The sequence below is a fragment of the Marmota monax genome, unplaced genomic scaffold (genome assembly GCF_021218885.2).
Source record: "Marmota monax isolate L192 unplaced genomic scaffold, Marmota_monax_Labrador192_F-V1.1 WCK01_AAM20220418_F8-fsc00022, whole genome shotgun sequence".
Classification (NCBI taxonomy): Eukaryota; Metazoa; Chordata; class Mammalia; order Rodentia; family Sciuridae; genus Marmota; species Marmota monax.
In genome coordinates this window covers 5523099-5541992 of record NW_026695215.1, presented here as the reverse complement: position 1 = coordinate 5541992, position 18894 = coordinate 5523099, and the positions used below count along the sequence as shown (strand labels likewise).

Here is an 18894-nt window from a genome sequence, read left to right as displayed (position 1 = left end):
TGAGGTACTGGGTTCAATCCCTGGTGCCACATAAAAATAAAACAAACATATTGTGTTCATCTACAACTAAAAAATATTTTTAAAAAAAGAGCTGATTTAAGAGTATTTTAACCAGGACTCAATCAGATAGTTCACAGAGGAATATCTCATGATTTTCTGTGGGAATTCTGTGTTTGGTATTGGGGTCTACAAACTTTGTGATTGTGACATACTTGGTGACTAGGAAGCTTCTGTGCAGACACAGAATGCCTGGCTGCTAGGAGATACCTAGCTAGTGGGAAACTCCTGCACAAAAGCGTAGGGTCCCTGGCTGCCATAGCATTGTCCTTCATAAGCTTACTCTGCTGCCCAGACCTGGGGTGCACAGGCTCCTCCCTCCGAGGTAATAAGACAACTCTGCAGGCGCTCTCTGGTCTCCATGGTGATGCCCTGGAGAATGGGGGCCCCTGTTTGTTCTAACCTGGACCTTATCTCAGTTAGCTAGCACTCAGGGTTAAAGAAATGCTAATCAGAATGTAGTCATGGTAATGGGAGGTAGATGTTCTTTGAGTTAATCAACTCCCAGGCAGGGAGGGGCCGACACTTCACTTCCACACTTCTTCTTCACCACTTCACTCCTCTCCTCTCCACTCTTCCTGTCTATATGCTTGCGCTTTGGGTGTCTGTGTCTGTTCTTTGTGTGCCCCCTCGCAGGGATTCCTCCAAGTTTTGGGCCCCACTACATATTGTTGCCTCCTGAGATCCTACCATTGCATCAACCTCAGGTGGATACAAATCAGATTCTGCCACCGCCAGTGCTGCCACAGTCCGGCTCCAGTGCAAGAAGTCACTGGCAGAATGCAAGGCAGCCGAGCGAACTAGGCCAAGCTCTTCTAAGAAACTTACCATTCACTCAACACAGGCCAGGCTGTTGGAGTTGGAAGAATCATAGCTTGCTGAGTCCCACCTCCTCCCGCTGTAATGGCGCCCTCTTGTCTTCATGGCAAGTATTGTTTCCAGCTACTCAAGTCCTTCTAGGGACAGAGAGCCCATTATTTTATCCTCAGTCCACATCTTTTTAAAATGTTTTTTGATTATAAAAACAATATTATAGAAAATTCAGAAAACACACAAAAACTATTAACTTATAATAGAAATTACTCATAATCAATCAGAGAACCCAGAAATACTCCACAGAAGGGTTCAAATATGGTTCTTATTGGGTTACTCAGCGTTTATATTTGTTTTCTAGAAAACTCTGCCTTTCCATAATTTCTCCCTTCAACCTGGTTCTCTGTCCTGCAGCCACAAATGGCTTCTGCTCCCTTCACCGAGGCATTCATTTAACAAGCTGAGCATTCAGCATATGCCAGTCACTGGAACTCAAGGATAATCAATAAATTGTCCATGCCATTAAGAAACTTAGCAAATGAATGCTACAGTCTGAATGTTTGTGTCCTCCCACCCTATACCCACCCCCAAATATGTTAAAACCTAAACCGTAATGTGGAGGCACAAAGAGGCAGGGCCTTTGGGTGATTGATTCTGAGGGCTTATCCTCATGGATAGGATGAATGCCTTTATAAAAGAGATCCAGGAGCTTGCTGGCCCCTTCTGCCACAAGAGACACAGCAGAAAGTTGCCATCTATGAGGAAGATATACGGGCACTTTGATCTTGGAGTTTTGAACCTCCAGTGAGAAATATATGACTGTTTTATGTTAAAAAGCCTAAGATATTTTGTTGTAGCAACCCAAACAGAGACCATAGTATATTTTATTTAGTAAGTAAATTAATACATAAAGGATTTCTGCTGTGTATTAGAAATGCTGAAGTGATCAATCTCCATGAAATGTATATTCTAATAGAAGAAAAAGACATTGAAGTCTTAATTTAGTATAGAATTGCCTTGTGACCTACTCTACAAAGAAGCTGATAACGAGGTTGTGAAGCAAGATGTCTGACCTCGTTAGGAATCAGGGTCAGCTTCCTGGAGGAAGAAGCAGTGCCTGAGAACTAAAACATGAACAGGAATTAAATACTGAAGGCAGAAAGAGAAGACAATGTGCGAAGACATTGAGAAGAAAAGGCACAGAACACATTAGAGGGACTCAAACAGCCAGAATGACTGATGAGGGAAGGCTGAGAGGTGGACAAGCTATGTAAGTTATGCAGGCCCTGAGGGTTAGCAGGTTTAAAACAGGGATGGAACGATTAGATCTGCATTTTTATAAGATTACTCTAGCTGCTGCAGCCTGGAGAATAAGTTGTTGGGAATGCAAGAATAAAAACTAGGAAAGACAGAAGAATGCTATTACATTATTCCAGGCAAGAGAGATAATGAGAGTGTGAAGGACGTTGCAGCACTGGAAATGGGGTAAAGGGGGGTTAGAGAGATGTTTTAGCAATAATTATTACAGGCCTCGCTGACTGATTGGAACCAACCCCAAGAATTCTGGTGTCAGTGGATCAGTGACAGCACCGTTTCTCACAAAGAATATTGAGAAAGTCCACGGTGAGAGGCAGTCTGGTCTGTGAGGGAGGCAGACATGTAAAGCGATCACACCACTGGGATGCGTGGCACTACAGAGACAGAGAAGTCAGCAAAGCCTCCACTGAAAAGGCAATAATGGGCTGGGTCTTGAAGAAGAGAAGGATTTTTTTTCTCTTTTAGACCTCTCCTTTCACACTCTCTTAGTCAAAGAAATGACATATGCAAAGACCAGGATCAAAGATGAGATAAAGAAGTGGGCAAAGATGAGAACTAGGGTCATCTCCTTGAATTATGTACTTAATTTATGCCCTTGTTCCAAAAATTAATCATTATTTTGAAAAATATATGCTAGATTTGTTCAAACGTGGTGGGCACTGAGGCAGGCATTACCAAGACCCCCTTCCATGGAGGATGCAGTACTCCAGTGCTGATGGAGACAGCCTCCACCTGGCATTGCCTTCAGGGTGATAGTCTCAGCTGCAGGAGCCACCTGACTGCAGTCATGCCAATGGAATATGCAAAGCATGTGACTTCAGTGTTCCCTCAGCTGGGAAGGCTGCTCCCACAACTCCCGGAATTGGGTGTGACCCACTGGGAACTGGACAGCTCACCTCCTACCTTATTTGGTGAAGAACATTCTGAAGACAGCCTTTGAAGTTCCCCCATAGAAATAAAATGCAGACTCCCAGGCTCTCTTTCCAGCATGGAAGTTGGACCCCTAAGGTCGTAGAGCCACCCTGTCTCCGCTTTTCAAAATTACTTCCAAGTCGTGTGGGTTTTGTTCTTTGCTTTTTTGGGTTTTTTTGCTTTTTCCCACCTTCTTTTCTTAGCTTTATTTCACAGCCAGCCCACTTCACACAGAGGAACCCCAAATTCCATCACCTGCGCAGGACATGGGCGAGATCCTACTTCTTTTTAAACCTCTAAAAACCCTACTGTCTCCAAGTATTATCTCTGTTGCATGTTGCTGAAATGCAAATGCTTACAATGTAGAGTTACTTCCCTCCTATTTCCTTTCAACATCCCCTTTCTGAAGCAGTATATTCCTCCTGCATAGTTTGAATTAATAGATAGGAAGAGGAGAGGTGGAAAAGGTACATCAACAGGTAAAATGAATAATGAGAAAATTTTAAAAACATATTAATTAATAAATGATCATTTTTGGTTTTTTATATTTTGGGGTCTTGTTTCCTTGTTTTGCACTAGAGATTGAACTCAGGGGTGCCTTGCCACTGAGCTATATCCCCAGCTTTTAACTTTTTATTTAAGTTAAAAATAAATAATGTGGCTTAGGACCTCACTAAGTTGGTGAGACTGGCCTGGAACTTGTAATCCTCCTGACTCAGTTTCCCATGTCACTGGGATTGCAGGTGTGTACTATCGTGCCCAGCAATTATTATCCTTTAAAAAAATAGCATTCCTCAATGAAAACCAGAGGATAACACTAGTATATAGAACAAATAAAAATAATTGGAGCAGCAACTCAAAATTATGAGGCCCAGACAGACAGCATCTGGGAAGTTCCAAGTCAGGAATGGAGGGATGAAGAGACTGTTCAAATTTCAAACATCCTTTCTCTAGGCTCATTCAAGTCGAATCAGAATTCTCCATTATTTATTTATATAATATTTACATATTTAGGATATCTGCTTCTAAAAGCAAAACAAGGCTTCATAAAGATGTCTGTTTGGTAAATAAAATTCCCTGAAAAAAATGTGAAGTTGTCCCTCAAAAAAATGGCAAAGTTCTTATGGAAATTATGTTTGTTTTAGGCTCTGCCACCACTAACTAAGCTGAGGCCCAGCCAGTCTCTTTTACATCTTAAACCACTAGAAAGAACAGGCCTGGGAGGGATGTGTGGAAGTTCAGAGGCTCTGGAGACGAGCAAAGGATTTACACACTTCAATGTCAAAGTTCAACAGGGCATGGCGGCCCCTAAAGATGGCACTGAAATAGCAGATACGCACAGAGTTCTGTTGGCCGAGAATGCCAAAACATGGAGAAACCTCATAGATGGCTTGACATGCAGCCCCAATGGGAAAGGACACAGGGAAATTTGAGATGTTTCCTGTAACTGAAAATGGATGATTTAGAGGTCATCTTAAACCATCTGAACAATGAGTTTTGGTCATCGTTATATCTAAGGCAAACAAAGAGAGCCATATAGTAGAATGTTTTTGGTGTTATTAAGGAAAATCACACTGTAACTGTGAAATTAGTCCCTGACTTATTACCGACATATTAGTGTTTCAATACTACTAGATCGCCCATGTGGGTGCTTAATTTCACAAACATTTGAAAGAATCTGATTAAGATAGGCTATTATGGGCTAGGGATGTGGCTCAAGCGGTAACGTGCTTGCCTGGCATGCGCGGGGCGCTGGGGTCGACCCTCAGCACCACATAAAAGTGAAATGGAGATGTTGTGTCCACCGAAAAACTAAAAAATAAATATTAAAAAATTCTCTCTCTCTCTCTCTCTCTCTTAAAAAAAAAAAAAGATAGGCTATTACTATAAAATTCTTCAGGACAGAAAAAGCTATAATGTATAAAAGGATGCACTGAATCCCTTATAACCACCCCAGAGCTTAATAAAGCACTATTAGAAACTATATGGGAATGGTGGTACACACCTGTAATCCTAGCAACTTGAGAAACTAAGGCAGAAGAATGACAAGTTTGAGGCCAGCCTGGGAAACCTAGTGAGACTCAGTCTCAAAAAATAAAAAGGACTGGAGATGTACCTCAGTGATAAAGCATCCCTGGGTTCAAGCTCCAGGACCAAAACATTAGCAAACAAAACAAAATATCAATGATAATCTTCACAGAACTAGAAAAAAACAGTTCTAAAATTCATTTGAAAGGATAAAAGACCTAGAATAGCCAAAGCAATTCTAAGCAAAAAAAAAAAAAGGAAGAAAGAAAAGAAACAATGCTGGAGGCACCACAATCAATACCTGACTTCAAATTACACTACAGAGCTGTAGAAACAAAACCTGCATGGTACTGGCATAAAAACAGACACACAGACCAAAGGAACAGCCAGAGACAAACTCACACAGATGCAGTCAACTAATCCTTGATAAAGTTTCCAAAAACACACACTGGAAAAAAGACAGCCTTTTTAACAAATGGTGCTGGGAAAAGTGGTCATCCACATGTGGAAGAATGAGTCTAGACCCTGTCTATCACCCTGCACAAAGGTCAACTCAAAATGGATCAAAGACTTAGGAAACTAGGCACATCCTAGAGGAAACATGGGGTCAACTCTCCAACATACAGACACAGGCAGTGACTTTCTCAACAGGACTTCTAAAGCTCAGGAAATAATGCCAAGAGTTAAGAAGTGGGATGGCATCAAATTAAAAAGCTTCTGCACTGCAGAGGAAACAAGAATGTGGAGAGAGAACATACAGAATAGAATAAGGTCTTTGCTAGCTACTTTTCTGACAGAGGGTTAATATCTAGAATATACAAAGAACTCAAAAAACTCAACACCAAAAATACAAATAACCCAATTAATAGCCAAATGAACAAAATAGACACTTCTCAAATGCAAATGGCCAAAAATATATGGGGAAAAATGTTCAACATCATTAGCAATTAGAGAAATGCAAATCAAACCTACTCTGAGGGCTGGGGATGTGGCTCAGGCGGTAGCGCACTCACCTGGCATGCGTGCAGCCCGGGTTCGATCCTCAGCACCACATACAAACAAAAATGCTATGTCCACCGAAAAATAAAAAAATAAATATTAAAATTCTCTCTCTCTCTCTCTCTCTCTCTCTCTCTCTCTCTCTCTCTCTCTCTCAAAAAAAAAAGACTATTTATTTAAAAAAAAAAAAAACCTACCCTGAGATTTCATCTCACTCGAGTTAGAATGGCAGCCATCAAGAATACAAACAATAATAAATGCTCAAGGGCTGGGGTTGTGGCTCAGAGGTAGAGCACTTGCCTGGCATGTACAAGGCACCTGGTTCCATCCTCAGCACCACATAAAGTAAAATAAAGACATTGTGTCCATCTATAACTAAAAAAATAAATATTAACATTTTTTTTAAAAGGCTGGGGCTGTAGCTCAGTGGTAGAGTGCTTGTCTAGCATGCATGAGGCACTAGGTTCGATCCTTAGCACCACATAAAAATAAACAAATAAAATAAAGGCATTCTGTCCATCTACAACTACAAAAATTTCTTTAAATAAATGCTTGAGAGAATGTGGAGAGAAAGTAAAACTTTTATACTGCTGTTCAGATTGTAAATTAATACAAGTATAGAAATCAGTATGGAGGTTCCTCAAGACTAGGAATGGAATCATCATATGACCCAGCTGTCCCACTCAGTAGTATTTAACCTAAAGCACTGAAGTCAGTGTGCTATAGCAATTCATGCACACCCCTGTTTATGGCATCACAATTCACACAAGACAAGTAATGGAACCAGCCCAGTGTCAGTCAACAGATAAGTTAACTTTTAAAAATGTGATATTTATACACAATGGAGTTTTACTCGGCCATAAAAAAATAACAAAATTATGTCATTTGCTGGTGAATGAATGGAACTGGAGAACACCATGCTAAGTAAAATAAGCCTGACTCAAAGTCAAGGATGATGTTTTCTTCCACATATGGAAGTTAGACAGGGAAAAAAAAGATAAAGATGAGGAGCACAGGGATCTCATGAAAATAGAAGGGAGACCAGTCTGAGGGAGAGGACCAGGGGGAAGGAGGAGGGGAGGGAAAGGAAAAACACTGGGGAACTTGACCAAATTACACCATTATATTGTGTGCTTGTACAGGTATGTAACAATGAATCCCACTGTTGTGTATGATTATAATTCACAAATTAAGGGGGTGAAGAAAACTTTACAAGTGCAATTGAAGATCTCTGTGTATCTGCTCCCCAAAGATAACTGCTTCCTGACCTCACACAGGTAATTACTATTTTGAAATTGTTAAGTATTATTCCAATGCATTTGTAGGCATGTTTATGATACATTTCTAAAATCTACATGAATGGTCCAAAATGCATGAATCTTTATTCCTATCTCATAAATATCATCTTGACATTTTGTGTATGTTTAAGTAGGTAAAATAAGTATGTTTAACTAAGCTGATGTGTGTGTTACAGTTGAAAAGAACATGTAACTGCATGGGGGGAATCCTGGCCCAAGTATTCATTCTTTGAGCAGATAAGTACTGACGCTGACTGCCTGTCAGAAGGCCCGGACTAGACACCCAATGGCAAAGAGGTCCGCGTTCCAGGATCTGCTTGCAGGTGCTACTGCAGCCACACCAACCTTGACCCATCGACCTCCAGTCCCTCCAGTTCTCTCTCCACTGTCCTCCCAGCCAGGCCCTGCCTCGGTGCGTTCTAGGAAGGAGGCCTGGGTGCAGGGTCCACGTGTGTGAGGTCCAGCGAGCTCCACCTTGCAGTCTCTGCTCCTCCCATCCTTGACTCCTGCAGCTTTCAAGTCCCCGGGCCCCACAGCTGTGTGACCTCCATATAATCCACATCTCCACAGTGCAGCCCTCGCAGGGCAGCAGCATAGACGGGCCTGTGGGCCATTGGAACCTGCCAGAGCCGGGCATCGTGCATGGGGAATACAACGCTGGTGCTTCCACTTTGAGTTTGTCCTAGTAGCAGACCAGCTCCTGCTGCACACCCTCAGGGGCCTGCGAACTTCAACCGCTTCCAAGTCCCATGCACAGCCCTTGTGCATGCCTGGCCTGCGGCCTCCCGCTTCCTCCACAGCACCCTAATGTATTTCTCTCTAGTTAATGTTCAGTGAGCATTCTCATTCAATTGCATACCATTACATTTTTTATCCACTTTCTGGAGGACAGTTGTTTCTGACCTGTGCAATGACAGAAATGTTGCTGTGAAAACATTAGTTCTACTCTGCTGGCACCTGATCTCAGACTTCCCCAGGCCACAGAACAGTGAGAAAAACATGTCTGTGGTTTAAGTGACCCAACCTATGATACTTTTGTTATAACAGTCCAGACTAAGATATCAGGCGAAGATAATACATATATCTTTCCAAGAACTTAAAATATTTCACAGAGGGGTTGAGGCTGTAGCTCAATGGTGAAGTACTTGTCTTGCATGCGTGAGGCACTGGGTTCAATCCTCAGCACTACATAAAAATAAATAAAGATACTGTGTGTTCATTTACAACTAAATAAATATTTTTAAAAATATATATTTCAGGGGACTTTTAGTTGTAGTTTCAGGTGTGCTGAAATTATTAGCACAAATCTCATTGAAGTTAGTTATAATGCCCCATGAACCATCCTAAGGAGGAATGCAAAGTAGTATTTGAAAAGCATACTTGTTCTTGAGATATGGAAACATGAGTGCATGCTTTTTCTAATGAAAGAGCTTCTCAGAGAATTTTTGAAAGCTTGTTGAATGCTTTTTCCTATTTAATTAAAAATAAAGTTTTATCTGAAATGGAAAAAAAAAACACTAGTTTTGGTCTGCAAAGTCAAATATTTCTTTTTTTTTAAGAGAGAGAGAGAGAATTTTAATATTTATTATTTAATTTTCGGCAGACACAACATCTTTGTTTGTATGTGGTGCTGAGGATCGAACTTGGGCCGCACGCATGTCAGGCGAGCGCACTACCGCTTGAGCCACATCCCCAGCCCTCAAATATTTCTTTAACCAACAATTCTCAAATTTTTTTATACTATTCATTTATTTCCATATTCTTTTTTAAAAGCAGAGACAATCTTTTTTATTAATTTTTCATTTGTTTTAATTAGTTATACAGGACAGTAGAATGCATTTATGCATTTTGATATACATAGATGGGATATAATTTCTCATTTTTCTGAGTGTACATGTTGCAGAATCATATTGGTCATGTAGTCACATATGTACATAAAGTAATATCTGTTTTATTCTTCTATCTTTCCTATTCCCACATGCCCCCCCTCCCCTCCCATCACTTCCCTCTACCTAAAATAATGCTATTCTTCTCTATTCCCCCTGCCTTATTGTGAATTAGCATCTGCATATTAGAGAAAACATTTGGCCTTTGGTTTTGTGGGACTGGCTTATTTTACTTAGCATGATATTTTCCAATCCATCCATTTATTGGCCAATGCCATAATTTCACTCTTCTTTAAAGCTGAGTAATATTCTATTGAGTATATATACCATCTATTGAGGGACATCTAGGTTGGTTCCGTAGTTTAGCTATTGTGAATTGAGCTGCTATAAACATTGATGTGGCTGCATTACTTATGCTGATGTTAAGTCCTTTGGGTATATGCCAAAGAGTGGGATAGCTGGGTCAAATGGTGGTTCCATTCCCAGTTTTCTGAGGAATCTCCATACTGCTTTCCACAATGGTTGCACCAACTGCAGTCCCACCAGCAGTGTGAGTGTACCTTTTCCCCCATGTCCTTGCCAACATTCATTGTTTCCTGTGTTCTTTTTATTATTATTATTATTAGTTGTAAATGAACACACAATATCTTTATTTTATTTTTATGTGGTGCTGAGAATTGAACCCAGTGCCTCACACATGCAAGGGAAGCATTTTACCACTGAACTACAACCCCTGCCCTGTTTCCTGTATTCTTGATGATTGCCATTCTGATAGGAGTGAGATGAAATCTTGTGCAGTTTTGATTTGAATTTCTCTAATTGCTAGAGATGTTGAACACTTTTTCATATATTTGTTGATTGATCGTATTTCTTCTTCTGTGAAGTGTCTGTTCAGTTCCTTGGTCCATTTATTGATTGGGTTATTTGTTTTTTTGGTGTTGAGTTTTTTGAGTTCTTTATATATCCTAGACATGTTATATTATCTGACATGCATATGGTAAGGAATGTGTTCTACAGACCTCTGGTGGGCCCAAGAGCCTTTGCAGCAATCTCTGAGGCCAAAACAATTTCAGAATAAAAAAATGCTGTTTAACTTTTCCCAATGTTGACATTTACTCTGATGTCACAAAAGCAATAGTAGGTTAAACTGCTATTACTTTAGCAGGAATCAAGGGAATATCATTGAGGTATGCTAGTAAGCATTGCATTCATCACCCCTATGCACTGGTGACTTAAAAAATCTCCAAATAATATTAATTTTATTAAATTTTGTCTGTTACATAGATCTATTTAATATTCTGTATGTTGAAGTGGGAAGTGAGCCCAAAGTATTTCCGTTACTTGCCAAAGTGCAATGGTTTTCTTAAGAAACAGCCCCTCTATAATTGTTTCATATGTAATATGAACCACCACTTTGTTTCATGGAACATCATTTTTACTTGAATAATGACTGCAAAATGTGATTATTAAGCTGTTAGGTATTTGGCAGAGATTTCTTTTTCCCAAAAATGATTGATGTGAGCCTGCAGTTCAAAAAAAAAAAAACTGACAGTTTTGTTGTTGATGATAAAATTTGAGCTTTCGAGAAAAATTAGAATTTTTGAAAACTTGAAATTAATACTGTGAGCTTTACAGTTCTTCAGTGCTTTATGATTTCTCTGATGAGATTGATGGTAATTTTTTATATTACATAATATAAATATATTGACATTTTGAAAATACGTATAACTCAGTAAACCAACATTTTCCAAATGACTAGTGCAAAAAATATTACAAAATTATTCATGGGTAAAAAGTCTGTTAAAGTTGCAAAATAAACTACAGATTTTAATTTGACAGAATACAAAAGTTCATTGATATGGCTTCAAACTAACCTTTAAGAAACTACCACTTGTAAGTTTTGGGAACAGCATCAAGGAAGAATATCCATAGTTATCTGAGAAAGGTTATTAAACACTCCTTTTTCAAATTTTGTAGCTATGGGACTCTGCATTCTTCTACTTCAATCAAAACAACATACTAAAATAGATAATGCAGAAACTTAATCCTGCTGGCTTCTATGAAGCCAAACATATTTACAAAAACACAAAATAATACCACTCTTCTCACTAAAATTTTGTGTGTGTGTGTGGTGCTGGGGATTGAACCCAGGGCCCTGTGCTTGTGAGGCAAGCACTTTACCAACTGAGCTATATCCCCCAACCCCCTCACTAAAATTTTGTTTTGGAAAATCTGACTTTTGTGAAATGTGTTATTTATATTAACATGGATCTTTTATTGATCTTTAAATGACAATATCTTGTATTTTTAATTTCTCAATTTTGTTTTCTAATATGGTAAATATCAATAGATAACACCCCTCATCTCTTTGTTATTCTTAATAAAGTTTAAAAGTATTCTGATACCAAATGTTTAAGAACTGCTGACCTAGACTATGTCCAAGAGTGAAATTGCTAAGCTATAACTTGTCTTTACTAAATATTTCCAAATTATTATCTAAAATGATTGTATCTCTCTAAACTCTCCTTTGCAGTATATGAAAATGCCTGTTGTTCAAATCCTCATCAGCATTTTGGAATTTTTCAGACTTAAATTTTTTTTATATTCAAGAGGTGTCAAAGTGGTGGTATTTTAGTTTGTGTTCCTCTGATTATGTATTTATTATGCATGAGATCATGTACTTTCTTTTTTTTTTAATATTTATTTATTTATTTTATTTTTTTTTTAGTTTTCGGTGGACACAACATCTTTGTTTGCATGTGGTGCTGAGGATCGAACCTGGGCCGCACGCATGCCAGGCGAGCGTGCTACCGCTTGAGCCACATCCCCAGCCCCGAGATCATGTACTTTCCATGCATTTATTGCCCTTACAAATTTTCTCTTCCTTGAAATTCCCATTAAAATTTTTACACATTTCTCCAATAAGTAGCTGTCTTCTTGCATTAGTTTTTGGCACTTTAGATTTTCCATGCAAGTACGCTTGGTTGATTTTGCCCCTTTTTTCACTTTTTAATTATTGATTTGGGGAGTGGTATAATTTACCTGCAATAAAATTTACATATCACACATGTTCAAATCATGAATTATAACAATTGTATAAACCCATGTTATCAAAACCCAAAGCAGGATATAGAATATTACTATCATCCCAGAAGTTTCTTGTGCCCCTGCCCAGAAACAACCATTCTAGATTAGATTGGCCTATCCTGTTACATAACATAAATAGGAACATAAGACATGTATTCCTTTGTGTCTCACTTCTTTCTCTCCTTGCAAGAAACTTTTAAGATTTATCTTTGCAGTTATATATATTAGTAGTTTTCTTCTGGTTGTTGCTGAGTACAATTTCCATTGTAAGACTATACCAAGGTTTATTTGCTCCCCAGCAGATAGACATGTGAGTTGTTTCTAGCTTTTGACTATCATGAATATGGCCACTGTGAATATTCTGATGCAACTTTTTTGTAATATATGGTTTTATTTGTTTGGGATAAAATACCTAGGAATGGAATGAAACACCCCCAAATGTATATTTGACCAATACATCTTACCTTCCATGTGTTTTGTCTGCCCTTGATTTTTTCATCTCTTTGTATAACCCTCTACACAACTGCTTAGTTCTTTCAATTAACTCATTCTCTCTCCAATTGTGTCTGAATTTATCTCATACACCAAGTTTTTCATTTCAATGGTTATATTTTCATTTCTAAGATTCCTATTTGGTTTCTTTCTTTTTCCTCTTAATCATTTAGGTATTTTTAATAGAATCGTTCTTCTTTCTTTTGTGCATGTTTACTACTCTAATTATTTAAAATGAAAAACCTTGTGCTCAATATTTTTACTTTCTGAATTTTGGGAGGCTTTAAACACATTGCTTTTGGTTTGCGTGACTCTTATTCTTCATAGATTTTTTCCTTATGAGTTTATAATTTTGTGAGTTCATGTCAGTGAGGTTTATCTATTAAATTTCCGCTATGAGGGTGGTTTTTTTAAATGATAATTTTTTTGTAAACTTATTTCCTCCCACCTCATTCTGGATCTGTGGATAAAGAGTGAGGCTTAGATCCTTGTACAAGGAAGGTCTTAATCTGGGAGAAATCATTTCTCTCCAAAATACTTTGAAGCAATAATTCATAATAAGTCACAGACTAGGTGTTTGAACCTAGTCTGTACTTAACTGGGCAAGGTTATGATGCTTTCTTCTTGGCATTCTACCTTCTGACTTGCAGTCTTTCTTGTAGTGGCTCTCTTTGGTGCCTTCCTCACATACTGCCTCATGCTCTCACCCACCCACCATACGCCCTTGCCTCACACACAGGAATAGTCAGTCTGCCCTCCTGTCAGGCAGAGTGGATGGATGATGTGGGGTGATTATCTGGGAAGCACCAACGGCTACAACAGGAAGCAAGTGGAGGACCACATTGGGAGGGTCCCAGATGAAAGAGAAGGAAAATCTTGGAAGGTAGATAGTTCTACAGCAAAATGGTAGCCCTACTTAAAAATGGTGGATTCTGATGCTCTGGTTCCTTAGGAGAGTTGCAAGTGAGGGAAACTTGCAGGACCCCAGTTCAAAAGACAGCATTACAGAGAAAAAGGACCCCTTCTACACTGTTGGTAGGAAAATGAAATAGTATAGTCACTGTCGAAAACTGCAGGGAAATTCCTTGAAAAATGAAAAATGGAATTAACATGTCATCCAGCAATCCAACTTTTGTGTATTTATCCAAAATATTTAAAATCAGTATGTTTGTAATAGTAATGTGGATTGTCAACTTGATTAGATTAAGAGATTTGGAGGTAGGTCAATGAGAGTGTTTCCAGCGGTTACTGCCATTTGGGACAGCAAACTGGGAATTAGACCCACAATGAATGTACGCTGGGCCCTGAGGGAAGAGAGCAAAGGAAGGAGGAAGCAACATGGATGCAGGCACTGTTTTCTCTTAAGCAGGTGCTTAGATTGCTACTGAAACTAGTTAAGGACATCAAACTCCAGCTCTTCACTCTTCCAAAGCATATCCTGACTAGCAAGTTCCCAGGCCTCCAGTCTAAGACTGGGGCTGCATCATTGATGCCTCTTGTTCTGAGGTTCCAACTTCTTAGACTTCTTAGATAATAGCTGCGATTGGTTCCTCCAGCTCCTCAGTCTGCCAACAACCATTCTGGAACTATCCAGTTTCTAATTCTATATGCCAATCTAATAAATATCCTTTAAAATTTTTTTTTGTTTTAATGTCCTTTTATAATCATAAGTCCTATTGGTTCTGTGTCTCTAGTGAACCCTGACTAATACAATGTAGAAGGAACATCTGCACTCCATGTTTATTGCAACACTATTCACAATAACCAAGCTTTAGAATCAAATCAAATGGTCATCAATGGATGAATGAACATAGAAAATGTGGTATAGATACACATGATGCTAGTCAGCCTTTAAAGAGAAGGAAATTCTATCATTTGCAACAACATGGATAGAGCTAAAGAATATTATGCTGAGTGAAATAAACAAGGCACAGAAGGAATCTAAATCAATCAAACCATAGAATCGAGAACAGAATGTTGATTAGCAGAAGCTGGGGAATGGGGGAAATAAGGAGATAATGGTCAAAGTGTACAAAGCCTCAGTTAGACAAGAGGAGAACATTATTGGGTTATTGGGTCAATTACACAACATGATGAACACAGTTAATAATAGTGTGCTGTACATTTCAAAATCGTGAAAGGAGTAAATCTCAATTGTTATCCCCACAAAAATAATAAGTGTTTGATGGATATGTTAATTTTCTTGATTTAATTATTCTACATTGTACTCATAAATCATAATCACTTTGTACTCTATAAATATATACAACTATAATTCATCAATTTGCAATTAAAAAAAGAATTTTTAAGATAGTAAGGACTTAGCAGGAGCACAGGAAAGGAACTGTGAGGACCAGAGAGCATCTAGTTGGACAGGATGCCTAGACCATGGGTACAGGGATGGTGCCAGGAGTGTGGGTACCATCAGGTTATGGGCAAATTTTTTAGATATTGGCAAAGCTTTCTCCCAGGCATCCTTCACCGGGGCTTCTTCATGCCTATTATTCTTCCTGATGCAATAAGAACAAGAATTAGGTTCCTGACCCTGAGCTCCAAAGTTGACTCATAACATTCATAACAGAAATAATCATATTAAAAGCAAAAAAAAAGTTTTTATTTGTGAATAAAGCTTTTGAGAGAAAAAAATGATTGCTTTGACTCCAAAGTTCAGCTTAAATATCAAGATCCAAAGATCTGAACAAAAATTTATACTATAGCCAAAGCATGGAAGATTTCAGGTGACACATGAGCCATTTCCCCCCTCCAACCTAACCATTGCCACCTCCTTGAGACCAGAGGAATCTCAGAGATTGGAGGAAAGAAGATATGTCGTAAAAGACAGCAAGAAAATAAGTAATTATACATGAATCAAAACATCACATTGCACCTCATAAATAGATATAAATAGTATTGCTGTCAACAAATTTTAAAAAATGGGGTCACTAAAATTAATTCTTGACAAAGGGGCCTCCATAACAGCGTCCAAATCTGTGTGTTGGAGTGAACCTCTAAGAGAGATCACAGATGGATTTTAGGGAAAGCTGAGAGCACAGGAAAGTTCTGCCTTCTTCCAAGGTGTAGCACGGAGACATGGAAAGTCTTAAAGAAGCCCATGTCCAACATTCAGCTAGTATTGGAAAGTGACATGGCCTAAGAGGTGCCCAGGTGGATGAACCAGTGTACAGCTTCTCAGAGACCTAGTGCTCTCAGGCCAGTGCAAGGAAAGGAGCCAGTGTCTCCCAAGCCTTCCTCTGCTGAGGGTTTAGATGAGCTAAGAGAGGTCCTGGAAACCCAGGCATAAGTACTCAGAACTAGAAAATTAAGGCCCATGGCAGGATATCTACACAAGCCACTGCACAATGATAGGGACCAAACAGATTGAATTACACCTTGTAGGTACCAGCAGAAGACAGAGGTTGGCTATCAACCAGTTCGTTCCCTTCACCAAATTTTGGGTGAGAGAAGCTACTTGTTCTAGTCCCCAGAGCTTAGATCAACTAGATTCCTTGAATTGACTGAGTTGACTACTCTGTCTCAGAATAGATACAGGTGCTCAAAAGGTCAACTAGATCAGATTGTTCAGTTGCAAGGAAATAAAGTTACATCTTTGCTCACTTGAATTTTCATACTGAAATTCATATCTGTTAACAGGTCTTGGTCCAAGCTAGGATTAACTGCATCCCTCAGACTAGGGATTGGGATACCATAAATTTTCTCTAGCTGAATTAATCAGAATTTAGAAAAATTCCTGTCAATACACCATAATTTAGTACAAAAGTTATATGAGGAAAAGAGTATTCAATAAGTGAAACTAGCATAACTAGTAACCATTTGGGGAAAAAATTAAGATAATTTCCTTCACCCTACTACCTATATTGAAGTAAATTTTATACAAATAAAAAATTTAAACTCTAAAAAATAAATTATGATGATGCTTGAAGAAAACTGAGTGTATTTACTTATATCTTAGAAAATATTTTTGAAGAATGACACAAAACTTAGGAGCATATAAAGTTGACAAATTTAACTAAAAAAGTAGAATTTCTCAATCCCCAGCACTGCAAAAAAAAAAAAAAAAGTAAAATATCTGTACAATAAAAAAAATCACAATAATGATGAACAACAAACCAGTTCACGCCGGAGCCCAGGGGAGGAAGCTTCTCTGATCCAACCGCACTGCGGGACTCTGAGGAAAAGCTCCCATCAGGTAGACGGCGGCTGCCACCATGGGTAAAGGAGACCCCAACAAGCCGAGGGGCAAAATGTCCTCGTACGCCTTCTTCGTGCAGACCTGCCGCAAAGAGCACAAGAAGAAACACCCGGACTCTTCCGTCAACTTCGCCGAATTCTCCAAGAAGTACTCAGAGAGATGGAAGACCATGTCTGCAAAGGAGAAGTCGGAGTTTGAAGATATGGCAAAAAGTGACAAAGTTCGCTATGATAGGGAGATAAAAAATTATGTTCCTCCCAAAGGTGATAAGAAAGGAAAGAAAAAAGATCCCAACGCTCCTAAGAAACTACCATCTGCCTTCTTCCTGTTTTGCTCTGAACATCGCCCAAAGATCAAAAGTGAACACCCAGGCCTGTCCATTGGGGATACTGCAAAAAAATTGGGTGAAATGTGGTCTGATCAGTCAGCCAAAGATAAACAGCCATATGAACAGAAAGCAGCTAAGCTAAAGGAGAAATATGAGAAGGATATTGCTGCATACCATGCTAAGGGAAAAAGTGAAGCAGGAAAGAAGGCCCTGGTAGGCCAACAGGCTCAAAGAAGAAGAGTGAACCAGAAGATAAAGAGGAAGAGGAAGAAGAGGAAGAGGAAGAATAGGAAGAAGATGAAGATGATGAGGAAGAGGAGGAGGATGAAGAATAAGTGGCTGTCCTGTAATGATGAGTGTGGAATGTGTGTGTGTGCTCAGGCAACTGTTTTGCTAAGAATGTGAATTCAAGTGCAGCTCAACATTAGTTTCAGTATAAAAACTGTACAGATTTTTGTATAGTTGCTAAGATTCTTTGTAGAGGAAAATACTTTTTTAAAAATGCAGATTGTAGCTTTTTGAAGGGCTACTACATACAGTTAGATTTTAAAGCTTCTGATATTGAATGTTCCTAAATATTTAATGGTTTCTTTAATTTCTTGTGTATGGTAGCACAGCAAACTGGTAGGAATTAGTAAATTTTGGGTTTTTTAGGATGTTGCATTTTGGTGTTTTTTTTAATTTGTAATAAAATTATGTATATTATTTTTTAAAAAAAAAAGATGAACAAAATCAAAAGATAATTGGTGCTGGGTGTGATGGCACACACCTGAAATCCCAGCAGCTTGGGAGGCTGATATAGGAAGATTGTGAGTTCAAAGCCAGGCTCAGCAATAGCAAGGCACTAAGCAACTCAGTGAGACCCTGTCTCTAAATAAAATGCAAGATAGGGCTGGAGGGGTAGCTTAGTGGTAAAGTGCCCCTGGATTCAATTCCCAGTACCAAAAAAAAAAATGCTTTAGAAAAACAACTGTGTCAGCCATGTGCAGGATGAAAGGAAGAGAAGGAGGCAAAGGGGCCAGTTGTCAGCTGGTTGTGGCAACAGGTGATGAAGTCAGAACAGGAGCAGAAGACAGGATGGAGAAGAGAGGGAGGATCCAGGAATGCGGTAAAAAGAGCATGAATGGAATGCAGCCACCTATGGGGAGGGTGAGAGGCATGAAGGAGGTGGAGTTTATTTAGGTAGCATTCACTAGACACAGACAGTGATCAGATGTAGGAAGTAAAGGAAATGAAAAGGTTTCTAGGTTCATCAACTATGGGAAGATGATGTTGACAACCTAAATAACAATCATAGAGAGTCTCCAGAGAATAATGATATTTACTTGGAATGAGCAGAATACTTACTGCAATGGAAAAACTCAAGCCAGAGGAAACCATAAGCACATTGAAGGGGGCAGAAGTAAGGGGAAGCTTTTAAAGATGAGAGGGAGGTTTATTCATTGAAACAATTATCCTCGGCTTCCA

General features: G+C 38.9%; 2 protein-coding genes across 2 annotated transcripts in view; both read left to right on the top strand.

The window, feature by feature from the left end:
• The window catches only part of Veph1 (ventricular zone expressed PH domain containing 1), a 251557-nt gene extending 238690 nt beyond the window's left edge, over positions 1-12867 (top strand). Inside the window, exon 14 of the mRNA XM_046431368.2 lies at positions 7269-12867. Within this exon, the coding sequence (XP_046287324.1) occupies positions 7269-7301 (33 nt within the window). The 3' untranslated portion in view covers positions 7302-12867. The remainder of the gene's footprint in view (positions 1-7268) is intronic.
• Positions 12868-16723: 3856 nt separating this feature from the next.
• Positions 16724-18108, top strand: LOC124084549 (high mobility group protein B2-like). The gene has a single exon (XM_046431858.2). The coding sequence runs from the start codon at positions 17116-17118 to the stop codon at positions 17830-17832; it is 717 nt and encodes a 238-aa protein (XP_046287814.1). The 5' UTR covers positions 16724-17115; the 3' UTR covers positions 17833-18108.
• The last annotated feature ends 786 nt before the right edge of the window (positions 18109-18894 follow it).

Excerpts from the sequence above, each read along its gene's own strand:
- LOC124084549 (XM_046431858.2), top strand. The coding sequence starts at position 17,116 with ATGGGTAAAGGAGACCCCAACAAGCCGAGGGGCAAAATGTCCTCGTAC.